The 17,492-nt window shown below is 35.5% G+C and overlaps 1 protein-coding gene across 4 annotated transcripts in view; it reads right to left on the bottom strand.

Annotated features, from left to right (window-relative positions):
- The window catches only part of SK (small conductance calcium-activated potassium channel), a 142,818-nt gene that overhangs the window by 13,812 nt on the left and 111,514 nt on the right, over positions 1–17,492 (bottom strand). For all 4 annotated transcript variants that reach the window (XM_089073563.1, XM_089073562.1, XM_089073564.1 and 1 more), the window contains 3 exons: positions 13,435–13,530; positions 5,965–6,386; positions 2,408–2,543 (listed from right to left, as the gene is read on the bottom strand). In XM_089073563.1, coding sequence (XP_088929689.1) covers positions 2,408–2,543; positions 5,965–6,386; positions 13,435–13,530 — 654 coding nt within the window. The remainder of the gene's footprint in view (positions 1–2,407; positions 2,544–5,964; positions 6,387–13,434; positions 13,531–17,492) is intronic.

The raw sequence follows: 17,492 nt of genomic DNA, 5'->3' as shown, positions 1-17,492 counted from the left end.
TTTTCGCTTTTCGCGCGCACCCGACATTCCTACGTGCATTCGGATTTCAAGATAGTATTTTCCCGATTTTCGTTGATCAAGCTCAAATCGAACGTGATAAAAAGTTTTTTATTTTATTCATAATTATTTTATTAATAATATCCAATATCTCACCGGTATCGACTGTTTTTCGCGGTCTTTTGTAGGTCTTCCAGTACCTTCGAAAAGTTACCCTTTCGCAAAATAAAAAATAATTGCAGAAAATTGAATCCAAAAAAAAGATATGATGAGTCGATAAGTACATTATTAGTATTATTTTTGAGTTTGAAATTAAAATTGAAAGAAAGAATTTTTCAAAGACATTCGAACAGAAGCTATAACAATTTTTTTGCCATTAATATAACGAAAATAAAAAGAAGAAATTGTTTTAATCGTTATATGATCAACATATGTATCAATAATAATAATTAAATTTATATTTCAAATAATATAAAATAATCATAATTTTATCATGAATATTTCGTTTCATTATAATTATCGTTTATAATTTCCATTATTATTATCGTTTAAACTGATTTATTACATTTTCTTTAAACAACATTATTAATCGTCGAACTGTCTGTTCTATCGTAAAGAAGGAACGTTGTAAGATGAGATTGCTTTTCATTCGCCGCTGGAAACTAATAGTCAGAACTCCAAGTAGAGAGTAATTTCGCACAATTTACGAGATGCATCGAGAGCATAAATGTACACGAGAGATAAAGAGAAAGAGGGAGACAGAGAGAGAGAGAGAGAGATAGAGAGAGAGAGAGAGAGAGAGAAGGAAATTTCATAAAGGCAGAGAAAGCTGGTTTCGGAATGTATTGTAAATTATGATCGCGACTGGAAACAACCGGAAACAACCGTCGTTCCCAGAAAGCGGAAGTTTACGAGGAATTAGTCCACATCGTTGAAAATCGCTGGAACCAGTCGCGCTGGTCGAAAACTCGATAGTTGCGAGCTTAACGGATTAGCCGAGAGCGCGGGGGGGGGGGGATCGAGAGGGGAAAGGGACGACGGAGGGGAAAGGAGGGGACAGTGTGATGACAGTAAGGAGCGGCTCCTGCTTTCCCCGGAGGGAAACGTGGAGCGGACGTGACGTTTATTGCGTCCCTGCGCTCTGCCTTTAATTACACGGCGGTTACCGTACGACCGTAAAACCGAAAGCGTCGAAACGCGCGGCGGCGGCGGCGCACAAATCACGGGCGGGCGATCCGCAACCGGTCCGGTATACGCGAGCGATCGATCGATCGTCCGCTCGCGACGCTCGTTACGCTTGTAACGGTGCTTGGGGCGCGAGTTACATCGGGTTACATGCCTGCCTGGAGTCGACTCGCGTCTCGATTGCGGTCTCTCGGTTGCGGTCGCCGTATATATTGTGCCCTCCCCCCGTAGTTTGCTATGGTAACTACGCTAAGAATTAACGACCGTGGTGATCGGCGACACGACGCCGACGTATAATGCGCCACCCGTAATTTTTCGACGATTTTAATAAGGACAGTCGGGTACGTTTAGTGACAGTTGTCGTCGTCGTGTCCCCCATTTGAGAAAACGATTTTAGCACCATATATATAAGCGTCACGTAAGCATCACATAATGTTTTTCAATTTTTGACAATTATGTGTAAAATTAAGCTTGAGCCAATTTGATAATTGGTTAACACTCGCAACTATCGAGTTTCGATAGTAGCGCGACTCTGGTTTCAGCGATTTTCAGCGATGTGGATTAATTCCTCGTAAACTTCCGCTTTCTGAGAAGAACGGTTGTTTCCGATTGTTTCCAGTCGCGATCATAATTTACAATACATTCCGAAACCAGCTTTCTCTGCCTTTATGAAATTTCTTTTTCTCTCTCTCTCTCTCTCTCTCTCTTTCTCTCCCCCTCCCTCCCTCTCTCTTAACAGTTTCTTGTTAACAATCCCATGTAAATTATCGCGGTTGTAAAAAACATTTTCAATATTTTTAAATTTTATTATTGCTCTAACGCTGAAGAAAACTCAGTGAAGTCGAAACATGTACGTGTGCATTCAATGATTTGAGGCTAAATGCAATTTTACATCCTGTTTGTTTTAGCTCATCGTTTGGCCGATGAATTCCCTTCCCCTTTATTCTTGCTTAGTTATAAAACGAGTTTTTTTTTTTTCATTATTGATTAACGATTTCAATTAAAAAAAAAAAAAGGTACAGCTATAACTGTTTTCGAAACAAGTCCGATCTTTCCAGCAACGAATTGCTGCGCGAATTGCTGAATCTGTTGCGAGATCGTCGTTTTCACTTGGCGCAAGACGTTATCGCGTTATCTCCACCGATCGACGTCGATGGTGGAAAAAAATTCGCGAGAATAGTGAGAATTTCCACGACTTCGAGCCAATTTACGTTCAGCCCCTTACCATCATTCCAGTGGAGACGGCTATACCTCGACCGCAGTATGTGTTGGGCACAATGTCGCCAAAACCGACGCTCAGGAACGTAATGGCGATGAGCCACATGGCGTTGAGGAGATTTGCATGTTCCTCATCGTGGAACCTGTAGTGGCAAAGTGACAAGCACATTATTTTAATAATGCAACACGCGCGCGCAAAGATAAATAGGGTATCCTAGAGTTCGTGAAGGCTTTAAACGCCTTGTGTTTGATGTGCCTCCAAGTTTAAATGTCTTAAACTTTAGGATACTAAGAGCTTCTCAAGATTTCATATTTTAAAAAGAAATGGAGGTTTGTAAAACATCATATTCACAAAGTAAACTGTCTCTTCTTTTCAACTTCCTTTAAATTTAAAAATATCAAGATGGAACACCATACGATTTACATTACATATGTAAAAGATAAAAGATGAAAGATGTTAATTAATAAATATAGTGCTTTAATTAATATCAAAATATTGCACAAGAATATTTTAAGGTTTCTATTTTAATATCTTGAACATGTTAAAAGAACATTACTGTGTCGGAATTCCTTAGGTTTTTTTTTTTATAGCGACTCGATACGTTCGTTATGTCATAATCGGCATTTAATCTTTCACTCGAGGGCTGAGCGAACGAGGGTGGCTACGGGCAAGTAGTGCAGGATAAAAGATAACATTATGCCCCCCGCGAGATTTATTATCGGGCGCAAAGAGGATTGGGGCGACAATGCGGGCGTCGTGCCCGGCTATAATCCGCGTAAAGCAGCTTTAACGACCCGGTTACATTGCCGATGTTACACGATTTCGCCTTGCGTGCGGATAGCAAAACCGTCTTTTAGGGCTGATCAAGGGTTCCGACCCTTAACGATATCTATAAGTCGCCTCGGCCGACCGATTATCGTTTTGCGTTCTGTGAGCGACGAATCATAATTACAGAAAATAAGATAGCATACACATTAGTCACAATCATATCCCTCCCGTTTCCTCTTCCTTCCGATTCGGAGGGATACACAAGAGTAAAAAAAAAAAAAAAAAAAAATATGCAAATAAATTTAATGTCTTTAAATAATGACGGCGGCGATTTTACTGTTGTAATGAAAAAAAAATTAGAGAGCGATGAAAGCGGAAATCTTTTTAACGTGATTAACCATACAACGAACGTGACTCCCTTGTATTTCCCCCCCCCCCTCCCCTCTCTACTTGGATCCGATAAAATTGATGATTCGCGCTTGATGTAACGAACGGTCCACTCCATGGAAGTCCCATGCAACGGATTATTCTCGTAGCAACGTTGATTGCATGACTGATTGTCGTCGGCCGTGTACCGTGAAAATCGCGTTATTGTCGTGGAAATTCGTGCGGCCACGTGCGGATACGCATACTGAATAAAATATCGCTCGCATTTCGCGACAATTTCCGGTTTTATAATCCGAGCGTAAAACTGACTGCGGGGTCCGCGCAGTGTTTACGTTGATGCAAGAGCAAAATTATCAAATCGATTTTTTTTTTTAAATTTTGAATGCTGATGCAAATAAACGTGACCGCAAATTCAATAATCTCGAACCGCAAAGCGTTAGTTAGTTGAAATAACACTGTACGTTATCTCGCGGTTATGATTCGTTTCGTAAAGTCGAATTTGAAAGGATTTTTCAAATTTAAATAAATAAACATTTTCAACGCTTTACAATAAAATTGATAGTAGCGGATAACTGATAACGATGATTCATCAATTTATAATTACATAAAGTGTGAAAATATGATATTTAACTTCATTAAGTGCCATCAATAATACTGATAACACAGATATTCAATTAATTTGATTTTGCAACCTCCTATTGTTATACAGTTTTATACGTATAATAAAATTGACAGTAATAAAAAATGATGATGTGACATACATTATAATTAAACGTACTTTGCAGAACTGTTAATAAACATTAATTAAATATTGTTAATAGGTATATCTGGTATAAAATAAAAGTTTAAACATATTTATGTTTATTTAATATGAAATTACGTCATGTTACTGTCATAACGTATTATATAATAAAACGTATAATAATAAAATAAGTGTTGTATATAATATACGAAGAAATTAATAATAATAATGAAAACTGATAATAATATTTTGCCAGCGTAATTCGTAAGATTGTAACTAATGTAATATTAAACATTTATTAAATATCGTCAACAGTACTAGCAAGATAGGCGCGCTTAAATATAAATTTACGTATTTATTCAACGCGCAACTACTTGTTGAGAAAGCTTTATCGTCGGCAAATTTTTATGTATTCGATATATCACGAATCCCGATATTATATTTACACAACCAAATAAAAAAATAACAAAATTATTAGTATAAATATTGAATGAAAATTGAAATTCCTTTCGTAAATCCCATTCCATTTTGCTAAACGGAATTTTCCAGGCCCCATCGCGATATTTGATGCGATGTTCATCTAGCGCACACCGGAAATGTGTCGGAAAGCGAATGTTCCTAGCATTATCGGGAGTATTATCATAATCGACTATCGGGAAAAGGTGGAGCGCGATAAATCAAATGCGAGAACCATTTTCAACGATCGCCCTACGGGCGATGAACAATGAAACAGCCGGCTGACATCGCCGCCGGATTTAAAATCGCTCATCGAAAACTTTCACAGGGTGAATCACCGATGGAGCCAGCCGGGAAAAAACGAATACGTCTCGACACACATTTGCCGAGTGATAAATATTTCAGTTAAGAACGTGGGAGGAAGATGGGAGGGGAGGGGGGGGCTCCCAGCGTCCATTAAGGAAAACCGGATAGATTTCAGTAGACGATGGGTAGAAGAAGGATCCTTTTCCCTCGACCTACCTGGCGGTAGGAATACTTGGAGCGTGAGAGAAGATTGATTATTCCTGAAATCGGCGCGACTATTTACGGGGAAGAATTTAATTATCAGTCGGTGTCTGAGATCTGCTAAATCCCGCGATCGTCAGCCGGTGACCTCAATCAGCGGATTCCATCCCGAGATTTATTATTACGGCAGGATAGCGCGACGGATGGACGCGCCATTAGGTCGTAGATCAATCATCGCACGCAAATGCGAGTCGCGTCCAGTTGAGCTGTGTACGATTCCGAAAATGCGCGTGTCATTGCTCTTCCTCTCCTCGGATAATGGATCGCGTGAATAAAATAAAACAACCAGCTTCTCCAGCAACTAGCTTCAATTGCTGGTGAACGAAGGAAGGAATTATACCGTTTTGTAAGGAGAGACATCTCAGATGTTGAAAAACAAAATAGAAGAAAAATGGCGAGCTTGTTTTAATATCAACAATTAAAAAAGGTTGGCGGACGGAAAGAATTAAAGAATTGCAATTTTAATTCAGTTTTAATAGAAAAAATAAATGACAAATTTATTAAGGCTAATGTGTAATCCAAGACTTTTCTCGTCAGATGGGGGGGGGTTTAATTGAGGCTCGAAAGCTTGAAGTAAATGGTCCCTCGCGTATAACTTTTTTACGTACCGCGATAAAAGGATGAGAAAATCGAGCTCTCTTACCTTTCGCACTGTCGTAGTGTCCACGAGGCGATGATCCACAGGGAGACCATGAAGACCAGCAACACCGTTCCCGGACAGATGGTCATCAGGGTCTTGAGAACGAACCTGGTGTTGAAGTTGATGCGATTCAAGGCCCCTATGCTTCGCGACGACGCGTCTGTGAAGAGCTTCGAGTGCAGCAACATCACCCGGCAGATGAGGTAGAGCCTGAGGAACATCGGCAGCGAGAGGGTGACGTCGTACGGCACCCACTTGGAGCCGATATCGCCATTCTTGTTTGCCAGCTTGGTCGTCCACAGGAAATAGTACTCGCCCGGGATCGGATGGATCGCGCAGATCGTCAGTTCCACCGAGATCTGCGCGATCCGCTGCCAGGTCATCGCGATTCGCCAGTCGTCCGCGCAGTTATCGATCATGAACAACTGTCGCAGATTAAAAAAATTAATTAATACAGGTAACAATGAGTGTCTCGTGATCAAAACATGTCTGCCGAATGATCGTTGATGAAAAGTTCTTTTGTCTAAAGCTCTTAAATACACACAGAGATATGATTCTCTTATACCCATTTCCTCCAAACTGATGATTCAATTCCTGTAAATTGCGTTCAATTTTTTAGAACGCAGTTTAATCTTCGATCAACTTGATTTATTTTCCTTCAACTTTATCTTGATTCCGACCAACTGAATTATATCCAATGTCTGCTAACTCCAATTAAATTTATATCAAGTAATGTGATTGGTGCATAATGAGCATAACAGAAAGGATAAAAAATTTAACGATAAAAGTATCGATATGATCAAACAAAAAAAAACCCCAAATAATCTTCAACTTCATGACGAAACTCGAAAGAGTATAAAAAAAAAATGTTGGTTAATTTGTTAGTGGATAATAAAATAGAATTAATAAATATAATGATGAATAATGGAAAAGAAAAACACGAACTTGAAATTGAAATTTTAAAAATGCAATTGCAAAAAGAAAAGTTGCAAGTCGAAATATTACGGAAAGAATTAGAGTTAAAAACTTTTATTTTAGAAAAAGAACAGCGAAGATTAAAGATGTTTTATAAATATATATATATATATATATATATATATATATATATATATATATATTATATCTTTTTTGTAAATAAAAGTTTTTAAATTTTTATTATTTTCGTAAATTAAAGCAAAATTTACTTTTATTTACATACTTTTATTTACAGTTATTTTTATTTATTTTCAAAAAAATGTGTTTATTTTAATTTTCCTATTATCCATAAGTATATTTTTGAATAACCAAAGATAAAATCAGAATTACTTATATTTATTATAAACTACTGTTGTACTCATAGTCTTATATATAATTATCAAATAAAATTTTTACTCGTTTTGCGATGATCAAAAGGAAGTTTTATTTATTTGTCATAAATAAATAATAAATTAATTTGTCATAAATGTTGCATCATTTATTTACTGTACTACTAGCTTTTAATTATTCATTCAACGATGAATATAAATAGGTTGTTTAATAAAATAATGTACTGAATATACCTTCAATATACTGATATACGCACGTTTTGCGTACGTTTTGCGTTGTCTTCTGTTTAAACGCCATTCAAACTTGTTAACCGGCCAAAAATGAGCGTAATCAGAATAAACGTCGTTTAACTGACTTGAACTTGTATGTACAAAAAAACTTGGTGGAACGCAAAATGTCATTGATCGAAATTTAAACTCGGTTCAAATTTTGAACCACGTTGGAGAAAACGGGCATTAGAGATATTTAAACTTATATTTAAACTTACATTTATATTTAATAGGCTATATATATGGTTTATATAAATATAATTTGAATATTATTCTGAAAATAATATTGCATTCGAATATATTTGAATAATGTCTCAGAATTATCTGATAAGAAATATTCGATATCTTGGTTATTTAACATACTTTTTGCAGCTTTCTTGAAAATCTTGGATATTTAAATTCTGACATTCTTAAGCCCTTTGGCTCCCCTTTATCGAATATTCCAATAAACTTTTATCGATACATCTCACGGGATTAATATGTAGCGCGATTGAGAGTTGATTGAAATATATTATCATTCGTACTCGTCGAAGCTGAGCATTATTGAAAAATATATATTAAACCCGTCCATCTCGCGCAGTATTCGAGTGAACAAATAAACGAATAAATTAATCACCGTTCATCTCTTCGGCATTACCATACGCATATTCAAAAGCGATTTTTAGATAATGTCGACTGGTATCGATCGCGCGAGATTGCCAATTGAGACAAATGAATCCACGTATTCCGGAAATTTCCAGAGGAATAGTCGCTCTTTGAGCCCTCGCCCGATTAATATGAATTCCAACCCCTTCCAGCCCCTCTGACTTGATTAAAACGCCACGCCACGTATTCTCATTGTTTATCGCCGTCTATTCCGTGTGGGAGACCAGATCGTTGTAATCGTACACACGCCATTCCGGCGTAACAAATCATCCTTAACTTGGTAACGATCTTGTCAGATCTAAACGGATTGCGTTTAAAGGACTTTACACATCCCAAGCACGGTTATTATTCGAGACACGTGATTTGTATCATATCGTGATTTGTATCATATCGTGCCACGATGGATTTTTGATCTCGCGGGTCATCGACTGTGCACGGAAAGAACACCTTTGCCGGCAAATCTAAAAATTTGACCAGATACAGATCTGAAAATAATTTTGTTGTCCCCCCCATCAAAATTATTTTGTAGAAACGCTTAAATATGATGATAATACTGTAAAAATGTTTGATCTTCTAACAGTCAATTTGAACATTGTATATAATAATAATTTTGAAAGCTCAACAAAATCAGTTTTCAGATCTGTGTCTAGCCAAATTTTTAGATTTGCCAGCAAAAGTGTTCTTTCCGTGTGCAAATCTTTCATTTCTCATTGCGTTTATTTTTCGTTCAATTAGAAAAAATTTTCACGCGCAAAAATTTTCACATCATACAGAAAAGGAAAGAGAGATTTAGTACTTTATCACAAGTCAATAATTTTGCTTCGAACTTCGAACTGAACTTTGCTAATTATTTGTAAATTATCGCGGATTTCTGTTATCGGAAATCTATGGGGAGAAGGGGCAGGAGGGTTATTGAGACTTGCAATACCGTAAATCATCCTTTAAGTTTCTCCGTTTCTAAACGTCCGGTCGAACCATGCGATTTTAAAACTTCGTCGCTTCGACAATGGAGTTGTTCCACTCTGAGGATCTCCAGAATCTTCGGCGGGTCACGGGATACATTCGTCACAAAATACGCGGAGATCTACATCTCACCTGTGATACATCGCAGATACTTTGCAGCTCGTATCTCTCAGCTGGCGCGAAAGACGCAACCCGCCGGTGTCCTGAATAGATTAGTATAATATAGTGGGAGTCCATTTATCTGGTGGAATAATCCGGAAGACACGAAGATTGTCGCGCAAAACAGGAAAAGAAAAAAGAGATCCATCGAGAAAAACGATACAAAGACGGCTGACAACAGCAAAAGTCCGAATTATCGCGGCGTGTATTTAAAGGGCTACTAACAGTAGGGTCGGCTTAACATCGATGATTTATGGATCCATGATTCCCTAATGGTGTCGTACTTTCTAACCTTCGTTATCTGAGAGGACACGGTATCATGGACATCCTATAAAAAATTGAGCATCAAAACAAGGGACTAGATAATATTACAGAATTTTCGTTGGTAAGAATATAGAATACTAATATCGGATTTCGAGATCGAATATAATGCTCCTTACGAAACTTATGACGATGATTTTTGCAATTTTTCTTTCTTGTGTCACTAATATCTTAATATCATCGATTTATCATCGATTTCTATTCTCGTATTTCTACTTTAAAGGATTGACGTTGGGAATTGAGAAGCATTATTAACGACTTAACTAAATACGAAGTGACAAAGTGAGAAAATCAATAAAAATTATTTGAAATATGAAAGTATATATATTGTCCATAAAAATATATATATATATGTGTGTGTGTGTGTGTGTATAATGTTAGAAATTTAATGTCATCAATTCAAGAATGGCAACTGTGCTGCGAGGATCTGAATTTATTATAGCTATAAGGAGCGGGAAAGAGATAAACCGGAGAAGACGATCAGAAACCTGACGTACGGATGACATCGATTGGAACCCGATGTCTCCCGAGGGAAACCCCCTTCGTTTTGCAGTGCCAGATGAATCCCGGCAAATCTGCGCATGCAAATCGTTGATGAATGACAATCAACAGGTGCCGAAAGGTCAGCAAGCTATTAGGCTCCAAGCCAGCCGTTGTTGCCGCAAGATTGCGTGAGCCAGCTTGATGTAACCGGGCTGATCATCGTTAGGAACATTTCCTAATAGCTTCAATTATAATAGCTATCTGATTTTAAGCGATTATAAATGATGCTCTGTGAAGTTAAGTTACATTTATATGGTAAAATCAACTTAACTTAATAGAAATAACAAATATGCAATTTATTATTATTTTATAGGTTTGCGATATTAATTTGACGAATTTGATCGCAAAATACGTGTTACCAAATAACAAAGCTTCTCTTTGAAATTTTTTTAAAAAAAAAAAGATCACACTTATGAGTTTTTCTTCAAATATTTAAGTTAAGTTAAGTTAAGTTAGTTTAGGACTTGTGGGGTAAAACTTGTATGTGTAAAACTTTTTTTAACTTAAAGACAGGCTTACTCCAACGTCCAACGAATTACGCATATATCCGTGCACTGAGTTTTATTGGACTCGAACTTTCCAAACAATTTCCTTTTCATGGGGAGGAAAGAAAAGCGGAAGCGCAGAAACGTCGATCTCGAAAACCGTATTGGTTTTTCTCGAATCGCAAGGATGCGGCAATATCGGCGCCACAATATATCGCGACGAAATTGCATCGCGAGGCGACCATGATGCTTGACGAGAACGTTTTTCCGACACATTGAGTTGAAATTATCCGTTTCAGGACATATGCGGGAATGTCGGCTTAGCCTTTTTTCTTATGTCGTAATCGGTTCCTATTTCCCAGAAATATTCGCGATAGATCTTGGCTAATTTACCAAGTTTAAGATTAATCCGTTTTCCGTGAAATAAAATTGACGAAATATTAATGAGATCTTGTCAAGACATAAATTATTTACATGACAATACATAAAAATCTACTTCTTTATTTACCTAAAAATGTTAATAAGAAAAAACTCTCATATGATATATAAAGAAAAAAAAATAGATCTGCATTTATTATAGCAAATAACAGAAGATTACTCAATCAACTAAATTGAAGACAATTTTCAAAATACAATTTGTATCTGTACATTCGTATAAAATAATTAACATAAATTTCTTTCTCGAATACAAGTTGGGTCTTATCAAAAGACTTCATACACTAAACAAAACTTTATAAATCACAAGAAGAGATAAAAATGGGATTGCGCTGAAAATCTTCGGAACATCTCCTTGGAATTACTCGTAATTCCGCAAGATTCAAGCTTCTCTGGTGTTATACGCTCGCGTTAACGTCAACCCGACATTTATACGTTGCGAATCCGTCTGTCCGGATCTGCTTGAGAAATCGGATATCTAAGTCACATCATACCTACTTCTTTGCGGACACCCGGTGCATAACGCGAGTCTCCGACGTAGAGATTTGAAAGACGGTCAATATTTGAGTTGACGCTTAAACGTTCGAGTCAGTTTGAGCTTTGCGCGGCTTTGCAAAGCTCACTTCGCTGTCGGCCATTGGAATCTCATTAAGACGAGTTCCGACTAGGCCGGAAGCGAGTCGAGAACTTAACCGAGAGACACTTTCTTTCTGCCGGATATTGTAATGAACCGGTTCTCCGTTGCACCAAACCCTGTCATTTTTTTTTTAATATCGTTATCACGTCGTGAAATCGTTGAATTTCTTAATTCGATATAATCGAGGCGAGAATTTTTTTTCTAAATCTTCTAGTTTATATCTCCAAATTATGTGATATCATATATTTATTAGAATAATATATTTATAATCTTAAAAAATTATAGAGAAATAAAATGTTACATTTTGTTTTCTGTGTGTTGCACTTTAATGTAACAAACTGAAATTCCTATTTGAAAAAGGATAGTGAAGATTTATCTGCAATTTATGCAATAAAGATTTCCCGTTACAAAGCAGAGTGGACGCAATAAATATTCCGAAATAAGCTGCGATTTTCTTGGCGAGTATTCCATTGCGAATTTTCAAGTCGCTCAAGTTTGCGCGACATTTTACTTATTGATCTAAAGCCGACAGGATAGAATTATATATTTATTCGCTTCACAAATATGTCATCGCTCATTCAGTTTGTCTCGTATTCAAATTACACTCTTATTTTTGACCCTAATTTTAAAATATTTATATACGGAATCTAAAGAATTGCGGCAGATTTAATTTATACTAAAATTTATATTATTCTAATTTGCATCTTACATTATTGGTATAAATAAATAATTTATTCTATTTTAAAATTTAAAAGAGTTACCGCGTTACTATTATCTTTAATAGAATTTTGCAATTTTAAATAAGAGCTGCAAATTATATAATCAAAAAAAGGTCGATCTGATGTTCAAACAAAGCGTCATAGAGATGCAAAAATTTTAATTGAGCTCAAAAGTAGATAATTTTGATTCGGATTGGAACGAAATATTTAAGCGGAGATCTCGGAACGTATAAATAATCAATGGTCGACGACGACGACGCGTTGTGTGTCTGATAGATAAAATTTGCGCGATCGCGCACGACGTAATTGGCCTTTTATTAGCGGCTTTATTAACACTCCCACACCGGCGAAATCGCGTTTCATCGCGCTTTTTCACGATGGCGTTTCGATCAGCTGGACGTCGCGTCGATTTACCCACGATTTCGACCGAACGGCACAATAGTCGGCCATTAAATCCCGTGATCATTGGAGCGCGATGTCACGCTCGGCCTCCTTGAAACGCAAAAAGTGATTCGCCCCCACGAATTGCGCCCCCCAATTCCAGAAATTTATTTTATTTCTAAGTTATTTATAGTTATTTGAAACCGCTGATAATCTATATTCATATATTTATAAATATATATATATATATATATATATATATATAAAACGATATAATTCGTTAATATTAGCTATATAGTTAATATAAAGCTTCTAATGACGATGATAATAATAAGTATCTATCAACAAACGTTCCATAGGAAAAGACTATGCGTTTGAAAAGACAGAATATAATTGGCTATTTTTCAGTTTTTTCAGAAGATCAGTTTTATCGAGAATGTGTAGGGCAATCATGCGCGAGTGAGTGAATAACAACTTTTATATCTCCGGTACAACGGTTGGAACGAAGTGATCTTGTGTCCCGTTTGAATTTAAATGATTCAGCATTCGACGCTTCCTCCATTTTATTCAAATATTCACTCATTATACCACGAGAAACATATTATACGTACCTGAACTTCTAAGGCATGGTAAGCAAATATGAGGCCAAGCAGTATCACAGTAGACACAGAGATCAGGGTTTTCAGTGCTGTCGAGAAAAACGAGGCCTGAAACATAAGGCATTTTTCTATGTCTGTAAAATTGTAATTTACTAAAATTATCATATAATATGACAATTATGTAATATTATTATTTATTAGAGTTGAAACATAAATATATTTTGTTTTACACGTAATTATTTTCTTTGTACAATTATATATATATTTTATTTTTCTATAATTAATATACATAAATAAATATCTTATACTTAATAACTGTCGATAATGCAAAATTTTATTTCTTACTTTTTTAAGGTAGAAATATATTAATTATGTTTGTGTAATAAATTAATATAATACAACGTATGTATAAAAATTATAGCCATTTCTGTCAACTAGAAAAAAATTGAGATAAATAATTGTTTTTGTATTCTGATTATAAATTATAGATAGTTGAGAGTATCGTTGAATTAATTATCGAGCTTCAACAGTTAACCATATCGAACTCTGACTTTATCGTTAATTGCCCATCCCCTAGACGCAAAATAATGAAATATGCATACATCTTTGCAAAGTTGCTTGTTGTCGCATCGTAAAAGTCAAGCACGGAGCTTTTTAACAATGGCGTTCGATTTACGACTCAAGCAATGAAGGCGCTAACATTTTTAACGCTCGTAAAAAATGCTAGCGTAAAAAGAGCACTTTAAAAAAAGTATTTTCCCCTGTATCCTAGAAAAAAACTCGAAATATTGCAATCAAATATATTGCTGTAAATGTGCATAGATTGCTATGTATATCTACCATTATAAATTCCTATATATTTCGAGTTACACTCATTCTTTTGGCCAGGATACGTTTCTAGCATAAAACACATATCTGGTACAATAAAATGTTGAGTAAAGATATTAAGCAATTTCAAGATATTTCAAACATTTTTTCATAACATATATATATATTTATAGATATTATAATAATTAATTACTATTAAGTGTTTAACTCCTTTTTCCTTAAGAGATTTCTCATACTTGGCGACTTGAAATTTTTGCTTGTACAGAAACTGAACAAATAATAATATAATTTTAACATTATTTTTTTTTCTAAATGTTTCAGATAAATAATGAAAGAAAAACATGACGTAAGAAATTGCTTGAGAGAAGATCTAAGAGAAAGTCAAAGTACTCTTGAACCTTTCGCTACCAACCATGTCGACATTTTTCCACATCATGTCGGTTATAGGATTAAGATCGTGTTAAAATTCCGGCATAAAATGCACGCCCAGTACATCAAGCGCTATAAATCTAGCGATTTTATCATTTTAAATTTACTTCCGTTGACACTTCAAAATTTAAGAAGGCTAATTCCTGGTATATCCCGCCGAGATATCGTGATGTTCACCGTCTCTTTTAGTTTCGTTAATATTGGCAACATGTTATTTACAGCAACCTTGCACGTAGCAAGAGTTACGTAGCGTAATTTCCGTTGTGCATCGTCGACTAAACCCCTTTTGTCTGCCTACGCCATTCAATCTCGTCATACGCAATACCGCCATACGCAATACCGAGCGACTTCAAACTTGCTCGAGATATTTGCCCGAGTTTAAAGTTTATAGGGTGTTCGTCGCTCCTTTTATCTACCTAATTCTTTGACCAACTCAAAGTTCATTTTCCTCCATGAAATATCTTCTAACTGAGACTTGATTAAAATTCGCTTGAAGCGAGAGCCATGCGAAATTGACCGAAAAATAAACAGCGGCAAATAAATTACAAAAAAATTAATTAATTACAAAATTTTTGTAATTAAAAAAGTACATCGGTAACTCATTTTCACATCAGTTTGTTTTTGTGAACCGAGGAAACTCTAGTCCGAGGAAACTCTTCGAAGGATAGCTTTGGAAAGATGCTTCTTGCATGCATATACATAGTTTATTTGGTGTTGGTTTACGAAATTTTCGGTGAATTGTGGATCGCAATAACGAGTTGCTTTCCGGAAGAATGACGACAACAAGCTCGCTGGCTGGGCAAAGCCTCTTTCCGCCATGTAACCTGGAAAGGGAGCTTACAAGCTTAAGATCTTGCAAGAAACGAAGGGAGTCAGCCTGAACGTCGGTTGCTCTTCACGAAATTTCCTTTACGAATCTCAGAAACAATATCCTCGCAAAACCTATTTAAACTTGAATGATTTTATTATGAGTCACTTACTTAATCATATTTGAATCAAAAGGGCGATTCTCATTATGAGGGAGAGGATTTAGTACGCTACATAACAGCAAGGGAAAAAGAATCTAAAGAATTTAATGCAAAAATGTAAATGTTTCATCAAATATAACTACGCGTGCAAATTTCGTATTGTCGGACTTTTCTTCGAGTCGATTTTTTTTTTTTTTTAGATATTCCCGCGATGTTTACACGTTTCATAGGCAAAATTTCTGGATGGCATATAAAGGATTAAGGGATTAGGGTAAGAGCGAATTTATTTTCGTCTGTCTTACGAGCTGACTTGACTAGTGTTACGACGTTCTCGCGGATACACGAAATTACTATCGTAAGATTATATGGCGTGTAACCATGTAACAAGCTGTGAAATTTGTGCGCGTGGTTGGCCCATCATTGTTCTCGAGCCTTCCGTCCGGTACCTGGGTAGTATGTTCCAGGTAAACCTAGCTAAAATAATTACGAGGAAAAGCTTCCTTCCGGGGGAAATTTCGGAAGTTATTCGACAAATATTCACGGATTATTGCTCGAAAAATATTTGCTCGCATTGTCATTATTCAATCTCAAATATTTCAGAAAGAATTATACATTTATAAAAAGAATTTATAACAGATGTCTCTCCGATTTTTATTCTCAGAAAGAGAAAAATCAGAATAAAGAATAATTCGCATTAGTTGTTTGTTTTACACATTTTAAAAAAATCTGTAAACAACTTTTAGGAAAAGGACGATGGGTAAAACGGATTGATTTTAGCTTTCCCTTTTAAAAATGATGTTTTTTTATAGTTTTTGAGTTGCTGAACCTGATTCTGACTTTAAAAAATTTTAATTCGTCGGGAAAATATTAAAATCAGCTATGAAGCTATTAAACATATAAGAAATTATTATGAGAATGATTTGTTAATGAAAATAAACAATTATAATGAAATAAACAATATTAAGTGAAAATCGACCGATATGTGAACAACACAAATTAATAAGTGAAGAAGAAATCCTAGCCTAAACGGATCTTAACGCTTAAAAATATTTTTTGCGTAAATCGTTATAGTTTCCAGTAGTAAATTATTATAAATACTATTGTAGTAAAATAACTATAATGATAAAATATTTTTATAAATCAAAATCTATATGTTATACAAAAAAGAATAGATATGTAAAAAAGAAAAAAAAAACAAAATGTTGAGAAAAAAATAAATTATTCTTGTTCAGAATTACTTTTATTATCAACAATATTATTCTGAGAAGATTTCTGATAGATGTTGTTTAAATGAATTTTAGATAAAAAGCATAACCAAAATATCAAATTCTCATGGCAATGTGAGAACAACATTCAATAACCTAGCCACAAGAATGCATGCACTATGGAAGATACTTCTGAGGTTCTTTTATTAAGAAGATATAAAGTATTTTGTGCTCTCAGGTAGACAATGCGGACAATGCTCTCAGATAATGTAGACAAGATTTAAAATAGTTTCCATCGACAATGCCTCTGTTTTTTGATATTAATAATTTTTTTATTCTTTTTTATCAAACTATTAACATAAATATTAGAGATGAGAGTACGATTATATTTCATCAGCACGAATACACGAATTAATACGTTTGTAAAGCTCAACTATAATAGTTTACAGATATTAGATACGTAATAGTTTCATACGTTGATTTTAATATTGTTTTTCCGACACATAGAAAAATGTGTAAAGATTAGAATCAAATTCAGCAGCTCAAAAATTACAAAAAGACACACTGTCTTTACTTCCTGTTCCGGGGACCAAGACTGGCCCATCGTCCTTTAAACGCATCACATATAGCGCAAACGATG

Source organism: Pogonomyrmex barbatus, unplaced genomic scaffold (genome assembly GCF_055798465.1).
Source record: "Pogonomyrmex barbatus isolate J1 unplaced genomic scaffold, ASM5579846v1 scaffold15, whole genome shotgun sequence".
In the NCBI taxonomy this organism is placed as follows: domain Eukaryota; kingdom Metazoa; phylum Arthropoda; class Insecta; order Hymenoptera; family Formicidae; genus Pogonomyrmex; species Pogonomyrmex barbatus.
Note: the sequence above shows the minus strand (reverse complement) of the source record. Positions and strands in the feature narration are given on the sequence as shown.